General features: G+C 66.3%; 5 protein-coding genes across 5 annotated transcripts in view; 3 read left to right on the top strand and 2 right to left on the bottom strand.

Moving 5' to 3' along the window:
- Window positions 1–2403, bottom strand: part of EMIHUDRAFT_316589 (hypothetical protein) — a gene marked incomplete at both ends in the record, with an annotated part of 4359 nt that extends 1956 nt beyond the window's left edge. The window contains 6 exons of the mRNA XM_005767906.1: window positions 225–546; window positions 717–973; window positions 1023–1276; window positions 1335–1489; window positions 1568–2094; window positions 2308–2403. Coding sequence (XP_005767963.1) covers window positions 225–546; window positions 717–973; window positions 1023–1276; window positions 1335–1489; window positions 1568–2094; window positions 2308–2403 — 1611 coding nt within the window. The remainder of the gene's footprint in view (window positions 1–224; window positions 547–716; window positions 974–1022; window positions 1277–1334; window positions 1490–1567; window positions 2095–2307) is intronic.
- A 3964-nt stretch (window positions 2404–6367) lies between these two features.
- On the top strand, window positions 6368–7129 carry EMIHUDRAFT_76216 (hypothetical protein; the record flags this gene model as incomplete). The annotated part of the gene is made up of 2 exons (XM_005767905.1): window positions 6368–6631; window positions 6983–7129. Coding segments are annotated over 2 exons (411 nt in total), but the record flags the coding sequence as incomplete, so codon positions are not given.
- A 1576-nt stretch (window positions 7130–8705) lies between these two features.
- EMIHUDRAFT_445566 (hypothetical protein) lies at window positions 8706–9826 on the top strand. The gene is made up of 2 exons (XM_005767904.1): window positions 8706–8716; window positions 8968–9826. The coding sequence occupies exon 2, from the start codon at window positions 9006–9008 to the stop codon at window positions 9552–9554; it is 549 nt and encodes a 182-aa protein (XP_005767961.1). The 5' UTR covers window positions 8706–8716; window positions 8968–9005; the 3' UTR covers window positions 9555–9826.
- Window positions 9827–11251: 1425 nt separating this feature from the next.
- EMIHUDRAFT_245754 (hypothetical protein) lies at window positions 11252–14231 on the top strand (the record flags this gene model as incomplete). The annotated part of the gene is made up of 10 exons (XM_005767903.1): window positions 11252–11533; window positions 11611–11843; window positions 11916–12100; window positions 12185–12498; window positions 12560–12770; window positions 12863–13005; window positions 13074–13124; window positions 13253–13371; window positions 13445–13481; window positions 13746–14231. 10 exons carry the CDS (start codon window positions 11252–11254, stop codon window positions 14229–14231), a joined length of 2061 nt encoding a protein of 686 aa, XP_005767960.1.
- A 1058-nt stretch (window positions 14232–15289) lies between these two features.
- The window catches only part of EMIHUDRAFT_470533 (Glutamyl-tRNA synthetase), a 2554-nt gene continuing 1491 nt past the window's right edge, over window positions 15290–16352 (bottom strand). Inside the window, exons 3-4 of the mRNA XM_005767902.1 lie at window positions 16040–16210; window positions 15290–15884 (exon numbers count right to left, since the gene is read on the bottom strand). Of these exons, the coding sequence (XP_005767959.1) occupies window positions 15471–15884; window positions 16040–16210 (585 nt within the window). The 3' untranslated portion in view covers window positions 15290–15470. The remainder of the gene's footprint in view (window positions 15885–16039; window positions 16211–16352) is intronic.

Raw genomic sequence — 16352 nt, 5'->3', positions numbered from 1 at the left:
GGAGGTTCACGTCCCAGTCGCGACACGAAAACAAAGCGTGCTCATCCATAGTTCGTTATCTCGAGCGACCCCAGGCATTGCTGTGATCCTCTCTTCCGGGGGGGGGGGGGGGGGAGTTAGGGCGGGTTGAGGGCTGCTGCTCTGGCCCGCATCGGCGTCAGCCGAGGGCGGAGCCGCGCCTCGCTCTCGGCCGCCTCGTACAGGTGCTCTCCGGGCAGGTAGACGCCGCTCAGCAGGCCGCCGCGGCCCCGCTCCGTCTGCTGGTTGAGAGCCTCGCCGACCGAGTCGGCGCGCGGCGGAGTGGCGCACGGCGTGGCCGCGGCCGACGCGGCCGACGCGGCCGAGGCGGCCGCCGAGGCGGCTGAAGACGCGGCGCCGGCGGCGGTCCCGCTCGAGACGACGAGGATGCGCGGCCGGCCGCCGGTTGTGTGGTGGGCGGCAGCGTGGCGCGCGGTGGCGGCGTCGACGAGTGCGGCGGCCAGCGCGCCGGCGCGGCTGCGGAGGCTCGCGCGCATCGAGAGGAGCGTCTCGAGGGTGGTGGCGAGCCTAAGGTAGGAGCCCGCCAGTGTCGGGGCGTGACCAGCGGATCGTGCAGTGTGCTCGGGGCCTCGCGTGTGCTTGCGTGCGGCCCGGACAGGGGCCGTGAAAACGGCTGCAGTGCGTGTGCCCTCGAGCGCGAATACACGGGTGCGTGTCTCGCATCTGGGGCGGCGAACTCGCGCGTCTCGACGACTCGCTCGTGGGCGAGGGAGTGGGCGAGCGCGCCGAGCACCTCGTCCACGGGCAGCTCCTCGCCCGCTGACAGCGCGGGCAACTCCTCGCGCACCGCGCTCGCCGCCGCGCCTGCCGGCACGTAATCGCACACGGCGCGCAAAGCGATGGCCTTGAGCTTGACTCCGGCGAGGGTGGGCGAGAGTGACGAGGCGGTGATGACGAGCGACGCCTTGAGGTCGGCCACGCGGTCCGCGAGCGCCTAGAAAGCTCGCGGAAGGCTCGCGCTGGCGTCTGCAGCTTCTTGCGACGCGGTGTTGCGGGGGCGCCTTGGTCGAGAGCGTGGTCGGCAGGCACGCGTAGACGGCGCCCACCCGCTTCGCCGCCTGCAGCCAGACGAGCTGCGCGAGCCCGTTCGGCAGGTGAAGCACCAGCCGGTCGCCGGTCCCGACGCCCACGTCCCGGAGGACTCGCGCGGCGGCGGTCGAGCGGAGGAGGAGCTCGGAGTAGGTGATCGACTTGCGCGCGCGCTCGAGGTCGGTCGTCCGGTCTGAGGACGGCACGCCTAGTCAGCCACCGTCCACCAGTCCGCTGACTGATCCGCGAGTCCCCCACGGCCGGACTAGAGCAGGCCACGCCATACGCGACAGCCGCCGCCTGGTTGCCGTGGCCGCTCAGCACGTGCCGGTCCACCTCGTTGAAGGCGGCAGAGGTGCGGCCGCCCACGAACCAGTCGTAGCACGGCGCGGCGGACTCGTCGAGCGCGGCGCTCCACGGCCTACCGCAAGGCTCCGACAAGTCTCCGAGCCGCGGCTCCTCGAGTGGAGACGCGTCGAGCTCGGCTTCCAACTCCAACCTCCACTCCGGCCCGCGCGGCGCGGCGGGCGCGCCGCTCGCCGCGTCCCACCCGCGCCACGACCCGGCCTCTTCGTCGAGCGAGAGCCACGCGCCGCTTTGCCCGTCGAGCCAGTGCAGCCGCGAGGCGCCGACGCGGCCGTGGAAGTCGCCCGGCGACTCCGCCGCGACCGCCTCGAGGTCCGAGCGGCTGGTGAGCGGGTTGGTGACCGCGCACGCCCTCGGCGCCACCGCCGCAGCCGGGGAGGGCGAGTCGCCGCGGGCGGCGGCGGCGGCGGCGGCTGCGGCTCCGCCTCCCGCGGCGTGTGATGCCTCTGCCCCTGGTGCCTCTGCCCCTGGTGCCTCTGCCCCTGGTGCCTCTGCCCCTCGGGCGAGACGGAGGAGCTCGTCGGGGCGGGCGGAGAGGTACTGGTGGTACTCGGCCATGAGCAGCGCCGCGCCGTACGCGCCGCGAACCATGTTGTTGACGACGAGCGAGAAGCAGATGTCCCACGCCCCGTCGGCCAGCTTGACGTTGCCCACGCTCACCTGCCCGCAGCATCGCCCTCTGAGGCATCGCCCTCACGCATCGCCTCGGGAGAGAAGCTGGTCCAGCGCCGCCGGACACAGTGCAGACGCTCACCGCCATCCCGACCCACTCGCCTACACCTCGCCTACACCTCGCCTACACCTCGCCTACACCTCGCCTACTCCTCGGCCGCATCTCGGCCGCATCTCGGCCGCATCTCGGCTGCATCTCACCGCCATCCCTCCCCACTCGCCGCGCGCGGCGGGAGGGCGGCCGGGCTTTGGGGTGCCGCAGTGCGATGCCGGCCGCGGCGTGCCCACGTCGCGCATCGTGTGCAGCGGCCGCGGCGGCAGCGACGGCAGCGCACCCTCGGGCAGGTGAGAGAGCGGCGCAAACTTCTCGAACGCCGCGTAGACCTCCTCGACGCTCGACAGCGCGGCGGCGTCCCTCACGCGGACGCGCACGTCGACAAAGTGGCCGACGTGCACGCCCACGCGGTGCGCGCGCACCGAGAGCGACTCCGTCGGCACCAGCGCCGCGATCTCGTTTGCGATGTACGTCTCGGTGTTTTCTTTTGTGCCCCAGATTGGGTACACGTTCCCCTGCACGAGCTCGGGCGGGTAGAGGGCGTCGCCGCGGCCGGAGAGGGACTGGAGCGTGCATACCGAGACGTCGCGCAGGCCGAAGGCGGCGTGCAGCGCGTGCAGCGCCAGCGTCGTCCCCACGGACACGCAGTTCGGCGACTTGAAGAGCGCGGCGCCCTGCGCCATCGATCGCGGCATCTGGGTCGGGTTCACCTCGAGCACCATCAGGTTGTGCGAGCGCTTGTATGGCGAGATGGAGAAGACGGCGAAGCCGTTGGACGTCAGGATGTCCTCCACGTAGCCCACATCCGGCGCCACGCACGACACCGCCAGCCGGCAGCCCTCGTCGGCGAGCAGCTCGTCGAGGCTCGAGACGCGCACGCCGCGCAGCGCCTCTGGGAAGGGCTGTCGCGTCCAGAGCTGGTCGCCATAGTTGGCCACCAGCGCATCCTCTTTCTGCTGCCACACGTCCTCGTACAGCAGGCCCTCTGACCGCTGCGAGCCCACAATCGGCCCGAGGCAGAAGGTCGGGTGCGCCAGCAGCCGGCGGGCGAGCAGCCGTCCGACGTAGCCGGTGCCACCGATGATGGCGAGCGGCGTCCGGCCGTCGGCGGCGAACCGCGGCGGGACCACGGCACCGCCCTCGCCGACCTGCGGAGAGACCGTGCCGACCATTGGGAAACCTAAGGAAGGAGGGGTTTTCTTCTCTTAAAAACAAACCATTTGCGGGAATGTACGTTTGGGTTGTCTGTTTTCTTTCTTTTCTGCTCGTGCAGGTAAATAGGGACTCCACTGTGCTGCGAACCTGTCGCTGTCCCTTTTGTCAGTAGCAGGAGAACTAGGAGAGTGCAACCAGTAGGAGGCCCGCGCCTGCCTGCCCCTGTGCCGCCGGGTGCAACTTGTCCTATACGAGAGGGGGATCCCTGGCTGGGACCCTGTCGTGTGGGTGAACCCTGCCCAGCCCCCCTCCGTGTCGCGATGCGCTTCCCGCTCCCGTTCCCTGTGTCCCTGATCGTCCTTCCAAAATCCTGCTCGCGCAGGTGGGGACCCTGTCCTTCTCCCACCCCTTGTTTGGTTTGTCCGTTTTATTTATTGCTCGTGCAGGTGGGGACCCTGTCCTCCTCCCCCATCCCTCGTTTGGTTGTCCTGTTTTATTTCTTTCTTTCTTTTGTAACGTAAGAGCTACATACACTGAGAGAGAGAGAGGGGGCCTAGAAAACACAACCCCCTCTCCCTTTTCTCCCAGAAAGCTAAAAGTAAAACACTGAAGTTATCGAGCCGTATTTTTGCGCTAAAAGAAAGAAAACAGAGAGAGCCAAACGAGCGGAGGGATGGGGAGGAGGACAGGGTCCACACCTGCACGCGAGCAGGATTTTGGAAGGACGATCAGGGGCACAGGTGGGAGAGAAAGGGGCTCTCCTGCTCCTGACAAGGGAAGGGACACGACAGGCTCGCAGCGCGGTGCCACCTAGGGTGCCACGGTGGACTCCTTGGCGCTTGGTTGGGCTGTCCGAGGTTTGCCTCTCGCACCACGTCTGTTTTCGTTTCCTTTTTTCACAAGATTCCATTTTCCTGGGAAAACTCCGTGGAAATCGTCAAATTTTGGGCTCTGAGGACTGAGCCGAGTCTGAGGCTGGTTTGGGCCCAAAATCAGCCAAATTTTAGGCCAAATCGGCAAAATGCCGGGAATTTTGCGGAGAACCCGTGTATACCTGGAAATTACCCTGCGACCGCCTGGGTATTTTGTCGATTTTCCTCAGTTTTGCCTCCGATTTTGCCCCAGACCAGCTCTCAGACTCAAGAAGACAAGCTGCCGAGCCCAAATCACTGTGAGAGTCGTGATTTCTTGTTGGTTTATAAAAATCTCTCTCAGACTCAGGGAAACTCGCGAGTTTCCAGAATGGAGCACCAAACACCCTCTGTTTTCCCTGGAAATTTCCGGAAACGCAAAGTGCTGAGGACGATTTTTTTCTTTTTCTTTAGCCCAATGGACTCCCAACTCCACAGGCGGTTTAGTTAGTTAGTTAGGTCTCATCTCAGTCTAGCGACCTGCCTAGCTTATCACTGTTTTCGCGCTTGGGAGTCGTGTCTCGTGTGCCGGCTTTTGGATTCTCGCGCGCGCAGCGCAAGACGCACGAATTCTTAAAATACAAGCCTCTTCACAGCCTTGTTATTGAGAAGAAAATACCTCCTATGGCGCTGTGCGCTGGCCTGTGAGAGGTTGAGGTGCGAGCCCTGGAGGCCCTGGGGATGGGGGGGGACCACTACCCGCGGGCTTAGAAGGCCCGCGCGCAGGGGGGTGGGGCATTGAGACCGGTCATGAATGAGTGCGCGACACGCATGTTGCGAGCAGCGTTGTTGATGTTTTGCGCATCGCCACTGACGGCGGCGCGCGAGAGCTGTTGCGAGTTTCACAGCACTCTGGCTGGGCACGACAAGGGCGCAGACTGGCGCGCACTGGCACACACACCGGCTCCAGAAAATCCTGCGGTGCCACTTCCCATGACCGCTCCCGCGCCTTCCTTCAACGCCAAGGCGTGGATGGCCGCCAACGACCCGGGCGGGTCCTCTCGTCGGGTCGGGATGGACCAGCTCACCACCCGGCTCGAAACGCTGCAGCTCGAGCACGACGCGCTCACGGCGCTGCTCTTGGACGAGGAGCGTGCGGATGCCGCTGCCCTCAGAGAGGCCGGCACCCAGATCCCGACGCTCGACGGCCATGTGAGCACGCTGCAGAGCCGGGTGGACGCCGTCGCCGTCGGCGACGATCACGGGCTGCGTGCGCAGCGCAAGGCGCTAGTGCAGGCGTCGGCGGCCCTGAGCGAGCAGGTGCAGAAGCTTCCCGCGGCGCTGTCTGCTCGCGTCGCCACAGTGGCTGAGCGACACAGGCTCGCTGGCAACGACCACTACCGCAAGCGGCACTACGACGCCGCGATCCGCTGCTACACGGACGCGATTGCCGTCGACCGCCGCAACCCAGTCTACCTGTGCAACCGGAGCGCGTGCCACCAGGCCAAGGAGCAGTGGAGGCTGGCGGTCGCCGACGCGAGGGCGGCTGCGGCGCTGGACGTGAACTCGCCCAAGGCGTACTCCTTCCAAATCAAGTCGCTGCTCCGCCTCGGCGAGGCGAGGGAGGCGGCGCGTGTGCTGCAGGCCGCTCCGCTGGCGCTCCGCGCAGAGAACGTCGGCTCACTCTGCGCCGCCGCCGCGCTCTGCCGCGGACCCGCCCACGACACGTCCACGACGCGCGCGTAGGCGGACCTCGTCGCGCTGAGAGCGACGCTGCTCGGCGAGCTCAAGGAGCGCGGGAACGCGTGCTTCAAGGCTTCGCAGAACGACCAGGCGATCGAGCTCTACTCCCTGGCCATCGACCTCGACGGCGCCGCGTCGGCGGTCTACCTCTCGAACCGATCCGCTCTCCACCAGGCGAAGCGGATGTGGCGCGAGGCTGCGGCGGACGCGCGGCAGGCCATCCGGGCGGACCCGTGCTTCGTCAAGGCGCACCTCCACCTCGGGAAGGTGCTGCTGCAGCAGCGGCAGCTCGGCGAGGCCAGGGAGGCGGTGCAGCGCGGCATGGCCACGCTGCAAGAGGCGGGGCAGAACGCCGCGTGCGCGCCTCTGCAGGTCGGCGCAGCCCCATCCCCAGTGCCCCGGCCCCAGTGCTCCGCTGACCCGTCTCCATGTAGCGCAGGAGCTGCTGCAAGCCATCATGCAGCAGTCCGGCGGCGGCGGCGGCGGCGGCGGCGGCGGCGGCGGCGGCAGTGGCAGTGTGTGCAGCGGCGGCGAGAGCTCCGGTGCGGGCACGGGCACAGCCGCGGCGCTGCGAGAGCAGGGCAACGCGCTGTACAAGGCTGGCCAGTACGCCGAGGCGCTGCGGCTCTACTCGCAGGCGGTCGGTGCGGAGCCGAGGAACGGCGCGCTGCACGGCAACCGCGCGGCGTGCTGGATGATGCTCGGAAAGTACGAGCGGGCTGTGGCCGACTGCTCGGAGGGGCTGCGGCACGAGGCGGGCTCGGAGCTGGGCAAGCTGCGCGGCCGGCAGGCGACGGCTCTCACGCGGCTCGGCAAGCTCGACCGCGCGGCGGATGTGCTGCAGCAAGGGGCGCTGCGGGGCGGCGAGCACGCGGAGGCGCTCGGCGCGCAGCTGAGGAGCGTCAAGGGGCTGCAGGCCAGCCTCGCCGTCGGCAGGCAGGCGCTGGAGGAGGGCGCATTCGGCAAGGCGAAGCGCTGCGCGCTCGAGGTGGCTGGCGGCGGGGTGAGCGAGGACCCGGAGGTGTGGCTGCTGCTCGCGCGAGCGCACCTGTCCCTCGGAGAGCATGTCGAGGCGGCGCGCGAGGCGCAAAAGGCGATCGCGCTGGACGCGGACACGCTCGACGCGTACACGCTGCGCGCAGACGCGCTGGTCGGCATGGGGCTGGCGGAGAAGGCGATGAGGCTGCTTCGGGACGGGCTACAACGCGACCCGGACAACGAGGCGGCCGGCGGGAGCAGCGCCCGCTCGCCCGTCCCCTCGGCCGCTCACCCCAGCCGCGCCTCCGGCCCCAGGCGGCGGCGGCGGCGCTGCGACGGCTCAAGCGCAAGGCGGCCGGGCACGCGCGGGTACGCGAGGAGCTGCAGGAGGCGTTCCGTCTGCGCCGCTTCGAGGCGGCGGCCGCGCTCTGCGCCGAGGGGCTGCGCTTGGACAGCGACGACAAGAGGCTGGCCGCCGGCTTCTACGCGGACCGCGCGAAAGCGTACCAGCTCCTTGCGCGCTCGCGGGCGCGCGGCGAGACGCGACGCGAGCGCGAGGACGCGGCGGCGGCCAAGCTGGGCGGCGGCGGCGGCGGAGGGGGGGGCGGATCGCTGCGCGAGCTGGCGGCGGACGAGGCGGCGCCGCCCGAGGGCGATTCCGACCCGCGGGCCGCCGCGCCCGCCTGCTGGAGACGCTGCATCCAGGAGGCCGGCCGCGCCATCTACGCCGAGCCGACGCTCCTCGCGCCGTACTTGCTCAAGGCGGAGGCGCTGCAGGCGCTCGAGCGCTGGCGCGAGGCGCTGGCGACGATGGAGCAGTGCGTCAACTCGGAGCCGTCGCGCCGCAGCGACCAGGCCGTGCTGCAAAAGGTGGTCGAGGCGCAGTTTCTGGTCAAAAAGTCGGAGCGCGACGACCTCTACGCGTTGCTGGGCGTCACGGGCGTGGGCAGCAAGGCGTCGGAGAAGGAGGTTCGCGCGGCGTACAAGCGCGCGGCGCTCGAGTGGCACCCGGACAAGCACGCCGAAGAGTCGGCGGAGCAGAGGGCGGAGGCCGAGGCGCACTTCAAGAAGCTCGGGGAGGCGCTCGAGATCCTCACGGACCCCTTCAAGCGCAAGCTGTGGGACGAGGGCCACACCGTCGAGTCCATCGGGCAGCAGGCGCAGCAGCGGCGGCAGCAGCAGCAGCAGGGCCGCCCGCGGTGGTAGCAGAGCCGGTGAGAGTTTCTTTTTGTAAAAAGTAAGAACAGAAGGCCGCGAACCCAAGGGATGGCAGCCCATGGGCCATGGCCCGTCGAACGCGGCACTTGATTAGATTACCAAATCGATTTCATTGCGAGAGTTCTCCTCTCCGCTCTCCCGTTTCGACTGTCCGGGGGTCTCGCGAGAGTGGTTACAGCAGCGCGCCCCCGCGCCCGTGCCCCGACGCGCGCCGCGACGCGTGCACTTTGACGGCCACTCCGCCGGGGACACCTGGTTGTGTTGGTTGCCCTTAGTAAAGTGGACGTCACTAGTAGCATGTTCTCTGTAGAGTTCGTGTGTTTGCAGGATAGCGGGAGATACAAGGCGGGACACAGTTGGATGTATACTATCGAAGGTGAAGAACAGCTCGGACTGGACACCTCAGCAACGCCACTGAATTCTTTTCTTGAGGTCTTTTGCTCGCCTGGCTTCGGCCCACCCGTTCCTCGCGGTGGTCTACGGTCCCACAGCAGGACTTTGCTCGCGGCAAGTGCGCGACACGTACTGGCGCTGCGCCGCTCCCTGCCGTCTCGCGCGGCGGCCCGCTTCCTTGAGAAAAGAATTCGCCGCCTGTCGTGTGGCGCACGAGGTAGCACAGCGCGTGTAGCTGCATCGCCTGCACGCCTGCTTCGCCGTAGCAGCACGCGCGGCACTGGGACTCGCGCGCTCTGCCGTCCCGTCCCGCGGGACGCCGGCTCGCGTCGCCTCGCTGCGCGCGTGCCACCCCTCGCCGCTGGCTGCGCCTGCTGCGCACGTCCCCTGCGCAGAGTCGCCCCCTTGCTGCCTGTCGCGCGCCGCACCGTCGTGCCGACCCTTGCGCGCCTGCTGTCCCCTGCGCAGGCGGTTCTGTCTCCGTCGCCGCTGCTCGTCCGGCCGCCATGGGTTATGGAAAGGGCGCCCGGCCTATGGGCTACCGCGCCCACACGCGCGACCTCTTCTCAAAGAAGCCCAAGGACAAGGGCGGCAACCCGCCGCTCACCACCTTCTTGCGGCAGTACAAGATTGGCGACACCGTCGATGTTGTGTGCAACTCTGGCCAGCAGAAGGGCATGCCGCACAAGTTCTACCACGGCCGCACCGGCACTGTGTGGAACGTGACGCGCCGCGCCATCGGCGTCGAGGTGAACAAGGTGCACCGGCAAAAACAGCTCGTCAAGCGCATCCACGTGCGCGTCGAGCACCTGCGGCCCTCCAAGTCGCGGCTCGGCCACCTGGACCGGGTCAAGCTGAACGAGGAGAAGAAGCGCGCTGCCAAGGCGTCGGGCACGCCCTGCCCCGCCTCGGAGCTCAAGCGGCAGCCCAAGGGCCCCCGCGAGGGCTTCCTGCTCGACCTGAGCAAGACCTTCGGTGAGAAGGTCCACACGCTCACGCCCGTGCCGTATGTCTTCAAGCCGCTCGAGAAGATTGCCGTCGGCCACGCCAGCTAGGCCCGCCACTGAGAGCGCTCGGCGGGCAGGGGCGGGGCTGGCTGAACGGCGGGGCGGCGGCCTCGGTCATCACGCCACCGCCACGCACGCGCGGCGTCCGCGGCGCGGGCTGGGGGGTGCACATGGCTCTTTTCTCTATGCGCGCGTCTGTGCCAAGGGCGGTGTCTTGAAGTGTGCTGCTGGGCCCCAGCCCCCGTTCGACGAGCGCTCGTCCCCGTGGTCGGTTCGTTTTAATGTTTTGAATGCTTTTGTACGCCACGCGCGTTATTCCGCGCGGCCAACGCCAAATCGTGTGTCTCGTGAAACGAAAGGTTTGAAAAACGTGTGTGCTGTGTCTAACGTGCGCGGAGCCGGAGGTTTGTCGTGAGCGGCGCTGCAGGCGCAGCGCGCAGCCCCCCCCCCCCCCCCCGCCGGACACGACTGCAGTGCCAGTGGCCAGTGCTCGGCTCTGCACTGTGGTCTGTGTCGTCTGTGGGGGGCGCGAAGGCCGAAGCCGCGCGCCGCGCCACCGGGCACCCCACCGCCACGCGCCAGCCGCCGTTCCGAAGCTCGGAACGCCGCGGCGGGTCATCACTGTATACACTGACACCGCGCCCCTGAGGCTGAGCCCTGGCCTGTCAGGCTGTCAGGTGCTGTCAGGTCACAGGTGATCTGACGGGCTGTCGGGCAGCTGTCAGGCACTGTCAGGTGCCTCTGTCAGACCAGCTGTCAGGTGCTGTCAGTGCTGTCGGGTGCTGTCGGGTGCGTGTCTGACAGGCGAGGGGATCGGCTGTAGCTGTCGGGTGCTGTCAGAGCTGTCGGGTGCTGCTGTCAGACGCTGTCAGACGCTGTCGGAGCTGTCGGAGCTGTCAGGCTGCTGCTGCTGTCAGACGTTGGGCTGTTGCTGTCAGGTGCTGTCAGGTGGTGCTGTCGGGGTGCTGTCAGGCTCTGACACACACCAGCCACACTTATGACACTATCAAGAGGAGACCAGCAGGACTCTACTACACATACTCTCAGCGCCTCTCCTCCTACACGGCGTGATCACGCCGGCGGCGGCGGCCGCCTGGGGAGCGCATATGGCGGCGCAGGCGCAGGCGGCGGCGGCGGCACAGACGGCGGCGGCTACCCCCACCCAGACGCCGTAGGCATATGACTGTAGGGCCCCAGAAGGCTAGCTGGTAGCTTCATTTGTAGTAGCACAGCCGCCGGTGCTAGAGAGGGGTCCGCAGAGGTGGGGCGGGAGGGTTGAGAGAGAGACCCATCGGACCATCCCATGTGCCATGACTACATGGACATGGACCACACTCACATGTCTTTGCATGTAATTTTGTTATACCCTCATGGGGCACAAGAAAGAGGCTCTACGGGGTCTGTGTACGGTCTGTGCTGCTGTCGGGCTGTCAGCGCTGCTGTCAGGCCACTGTGTGCTGTCGGGCTGTCGGGCAGCTGTCAGCCCTGTCACGTTAGGGCCTGACAGCGACGGGACCCCCCTCGGCCTCGCCTGTCAGACTCTGCTGTCAGGCTGTCAGATACGTGCTGTCAGATTGTCGGAGAAAGTGCTGTCAGCGCTGTCAGGCTGTCGGGCACTGTCAGGCGCTGTCCGGGGTTTGCTGTCAGGCTGTCAGACCAAGGCTCAGGACACCGTTTCGTTGCTCGTTGGACGTTGCGTAACTTTGCGTGATGCGTCGCACGATTTCGGGGCCGTCGTATCGGCGATGGCACGCGTGTATGCCAGCCTGCGGCTCTTGAGCGTCGCGGCCCCTACTCTGGCGTGCACAAACGTGCTCGTGACTCAGGAGGCCTCCGCCTCGGGCAACATCCTCCTCGGCTACAACGACGACTCCTCAAACCGCTACGCTGCCATCACCCGCTTCCCAGCGCAGCCCGGCGAGGAGGGCAGGCAGCGACCCATTTACTTGTACGACAACGGCAACTTCTCTGGGTACATCCCCGACGAGAAACCAACTTACAATGTCATCTCCAACTCCAACGAGTGGGTGCGGTGCCAGCACTCTTGAGTATCGACCGATCCCTTTCCAACCCTTCACGCTGAGCTTTGAACCGTGTGCCTCAGGGAGTGGTCATCGCCGAGACGACTCACGGTGGGCTTAGTCTGCTTGACACCGACCTGAAGACGCAAAACGACGGCGTCGGCCATACTATGGATTACGGCTCTCTCATATACACCGCGCTCCAGCGCAGCAGGACGGCCCGGGATGCGATCGGTGTCATCACGAGTCTCACCCAGAAGTACGGGTACTCCTCCGCGATGGAGGGCTTCTCCATCACAGACGGCGTCGAGATTTGGTTCGTGTCGGCCTGCAGCCCTGCACCCCCACCCCCACGCTGCGCCCCTGAAACGCTGATCCGCGCCTCCAGGATCCTCGAGATGATTGGCAAGGGCGAGATCGAGAAGGGCACCCTATGGCTCGCCAAGCGGCTCCCTCCCGGGACCATCTACGCACACGCGAACCAGGCGCGGCTCGGCGAGATCCGTTCGCCGACAGGGTACGAGGGCAACCCAAAAAAACTCAAGTACAAAAACTGTCATTCGAACGAAGAAGGTGAATTGGAATGTTCCGAGATGTATTCCGAGGTGGGACATTGGTACAAGAATGGCTGCCTGCGCTTTGTCTTTTCGAATCAAGGAGGGTTCGCCCATGGTCCACCTTTGGTGGAGGATCTGGCGACTGCCTCTGGCGACCCCTTTGATGGCAAGATGACTTACTCGGCCCCGGGGTCGAAGACATACGATTATGTGCTGGACCCTGACCTCGACTGCATGGTTTCGAGCAACGCAGGGGACGGGACCAGATTTGACGCAGCAAAAAGGAATCTGGACCCAGAGGAATTCGCGCTCGAACAGGGCCTTTACGACCCCAAGGACGGCCCCTTCTCGTTCTCCGACGTCTTCTGCCCGGTGGACTTTGGTGGGGCGCGCTACTGCGAGGCGCGAGCCCCTGTCCGCTTCCTTCCTCCTCCCTTGCCGCGCGCCATCCAAGCCCGTCAGGTCCCTGTCGCAGGCACGCGTGTGGAACATATTCTCGAAGGTCGCTCACCCTGACGATTTCGACTCCGCCGCCTACCTCGGCTACGCGAAAGGCTACGATCTCGCCAACCGGATGCCCGAATTCGTGCGCGTCAAGAAGCCAATCTCGCGGCTGGACGTGCATGACCTGCTCAGCCTCACGTACGAGGGTACCTGGCTCGACCCGGCGGTCGACATCGGCGCCGGTGCGGCAATCACACGCCTGCAGCAGTCCCGGCCACGCCTTTCGCAACAACCTGTTTTGCGTCCCGAGGGAAGCCTGCGACACCCGCCGCAGGTATCTTCCGCACCCCGCAGCGGCTTGGCGCGGGGCTCTCTTGGACGTCTGAGGGCGAGTCGTACATCAACGAGCGACCCGTCGGCACCTTTTACACGGCGTGGCACTTCGTCTCTGAGGTGCGCAACTCGAAGCGGTGCCAGGTGTCTGCGCCGCGCAGCGCCGGAGCGCCTTCGCAGTCTCCTTGCCCAAACCACTGATCCCGCGCCAGGCCCTTGAGCAACCTGATTGGGACGTCGTAATGGACTTCATGAAAGGTTACGTCGACGGCGTCCTCGCACCGATCAAGGCAGCACATGGACATGCCCCCCCGCCCTCCCCCGCCCCCCCTCTCACCACCACACCACCAACACCAACTCCACCACACCAGCTGGTCCTGCATCCTTCCAGGGACAGGAAGCGATGCCTGCGCCGTGGGACACGCCAACGAATTCCCGCTACGCAGGGGCGGACTGCTTCCCGCCCAAGATGAGGTCTGTCACGTGGTGGGGCGCCAAGCAGCACAAGTGGTGAGGGCGGCTGGCCGACAAATATATTGTAATATGCCACAGGGGGTCAAAGATGGAGGCGCTGCTCCTCTAGGTCGCCAAAGATCCCACTCTACGGCGGCGCAACAAAGGTGGCGCTGTCGCACGACGACGGCAATTGCAGCGCGAGGGCGTCATGCCGCGCCTACTTCAACTATCCCGGCGCGCCGCACGCCCCTCTCCCTCCCCTCCGGCTCGACAAATTGACCTGACGCCCCAGCCCTTCCCCGCCCCTTGAGGCTCGGAGATCAAGTACGCACCCGACTCGATACACTGGAAGGTCACTGCGGTTAGCAGAGCCGGACTGCTCGCTGGAGGAGGGCAACGGCCGGTGCGACCTCACATCACGTGAATAGGTGAGCAACTTGGTCTACTCGATGCAGAGTCACGTGAGCGAGGACGTGCTGGATGCGCGCAAGAAGTTCAACGACTATGCCGAGGGGATGCTGAAATCGATGGATGAGAAGTTTGTGGCCATGACCGAGGAAGAGGCGCAGACGCACATGGACAAGGCCACCATCGACATGGGCGCGATGGCGGTCGATTACTGGGATTATCTGTGGCAGACCTTGCTCGCTGCGTACGCCGACGGCTACACGCGGCTGCCGGGCAAGGAGGGCGACGAGGGCTACAATTATCTCTTTGAGGGCACCAAGAAGGCGTCTGAGGCCGACGAGGCCTGGAAGAAGGCGGTCGTGGCGGACACTGGGATGAAATACCGTCAGCCAGGAGGGTCGTGTGCCGAGTTCGATCCAGACGGCAAATGCCTCTCGACGTCGCGCGGCGTCAAGAAGGGTGGGCCTGTCGTCCCAGCCTCCAAGCGGCACGGCGTCTCACCGTAGACGCGGCCTTAGCTAGTGTGAAGCTTGGGGCTGGCGACGCACGGTCGACGGACGGGGCCTCGGTTCACGGTCGGGAAATGGGACAACTGTGCAGAGAGAGCTGGAAGAGTGAGTGTGGGACGTGATCTCCCCCAGCTCGCGCGGCGCGGTCGCGCCAGGGTCGCGCGCGCAAGGGCCTTGACGCTTCAGGCGAGAGGCACACTCCACAATTGATTGTGAGCGGAAACAGCTGTGACCTGGTGTGTGTGAGTCTCGTGTGTGTGTCGTCGCTGTGACTGTAATCTGTATGTGGCGACTGGCGTCGTCCCAACACTCAGTCCCATGCGCGAGCCATGACCCATGTCCATGCCTATGTCTCAGATCTCAGATGTCTTATGTGGATATGCCTTAATAGCGATTGTAGATTGTAGTGTCAACTGTGTTGTAATAAAGGGGAAAGACCCCCTCAGTTGACCCCAGGGGCTGTGCGCCAGGCCCTCCTGCTCGGCTCCAGCCAGTAGACAAGTCTTGTCATCAACAGAGTAGATGGATCTGACCTCGGGGCCGAGATGTGACCAAGCGCTGGTAGCGTGGTTTGACCTCACACCCATGGTCTCACAGTGTGCCGGCAGTCGCCGAGCAGTGTCGCTCACACAAGCCGCAGAGCACAAGTGACTGAGGGCCAGTGAGGGCGAGCCCATCGCTGTGACAGCTGGTGGCAGCCGCACAGTGGGCTGTGCCAACTGTGCAGAGCGTGTGAGCAGCAGAGAAGCTGCTCTCCAGGCTTCTGTCGCAAAGAGCTGCATGCCACCGAAGGCGCTGTCGAGGTTCGCCGAGCGCGGCGCATGTTGGGGGAAGCCGCCACCGACGAGCGCGTTGGACGTTTCACTCCGGACAAAGACGGGTACACGCACACGAGCCGCGGTCGTGTACCCGTCTTAGCGGCGAGGCGCGGGAACGTCTGTGGCGAGGTGGGTCGCGTCCCCCGATTTCCGTCAACTCACGGTCCTTCCCCCGTACTGACGTATCCAGCCCCTTGTGGAGTGTGAAGTCCCTTCGTAGCCCTCCGGTCTACTACTGAAGATCCGCAGGACTGGAGCGAAAAAAAAGCAAGCGAGTGCCCCGTATCTTCGCGCCCAACTTGACGTTGAACGCCACACCAAAAGACCACATCCCGCCCGGCACTCCCTTCTCAACCCTTCGTCCCCCCATTGTGCTAGCTACTGACGTATACCGTGATCTCAGCGCCATACCTCCCCTTCAGGCCTCGACAGGGACGGGCATGTCTGCGAGCGCCGCCTCGAGCTGCGCCATGCGCGCGTCGAGCGGCACGCTCTCGCACTTGGCGCCGTCGGGCGCGAGGGCGAGGAGCTGCAGCTGCGCGCCCACGTCGGGCCCCGCCATGCGACCCGTGACGGCGAGGCGGAGCGGCATGAAGAGGCTCTTCCCCTTGAGGCCGAGCTCCTTGCCGAACGACTTGACGGCGCTCTTCCACTCCGCCTCGAAGTCGGGCGAGGCGCCGTCGGGGAGGACGCCCTCGCGGTGCGCCGCGACGAGCGCGCCGCCCACCCGGCGCAGCTCGTCGGCCAGCTTCTGCGCGCCGCTGGAAGCGAGCGAGTCCGCGAGCGGGTAGGCGAGCGCGTCGCGCACGAGCGGCGAGGCGTCGTTGACGAGCTGCGAGGGCGGCGGGTAGAGCGTGAGGGCCGGATGGAGCGAGGGCGAGGGGTGGCAGGAGAGGGGGGGCGGGGGGGCGTGGTCTTCGCGAGGGCGAGAGGCGCGAGGGCGAGGGAGTGAGGGTGCGAGAGTGAGGGGTGCGAGAGTGGGCGCGCCTCGATCTTCTCGGCGACCATCCGCGAGGCGGAGAGCGAGAAGGGCGAGTCCGCCGCCATCGCGACGCCCGCCTCGGCGAGGTGGCGCCCGACAAGCGCGGCGCGCTCCTCCTCGGCCAGCGCGCGCAGGTGCTGGCCGTTGATCCAGTTGAGCTTCTTGAGGTCAAAGACCTGCGGGCGGGGAGGGGAGGGGAGGGCGGGTGTCGCGCAGTGCGGTCGCAGCACCTCGAGGCCTGACGCAGCCGAGATGATGCAGCCAGGGCGAGACACGGGGGCGATGCGGCCGAGGGCCTGGCCCTTCGGGCGCGGGTTG

This window comes from Emiliania huxleyi, assembly GCF_000372725.1.
Source record: "Emiliania huxleyi CCMP1516 unplaced genomic scaffold EMIHUscaffold_475, whole genome shotgun sequence".
Classification (NCBI taxonomy): domain Eukaryota; phylum Haptophyta; order Isochrysidales; family Noelaerhabdaceae; genus Emiliania; species Emiliania huxleyi.
This window is presented reverse-complemented; position numbering and strand designations above follow the sequence as displayed.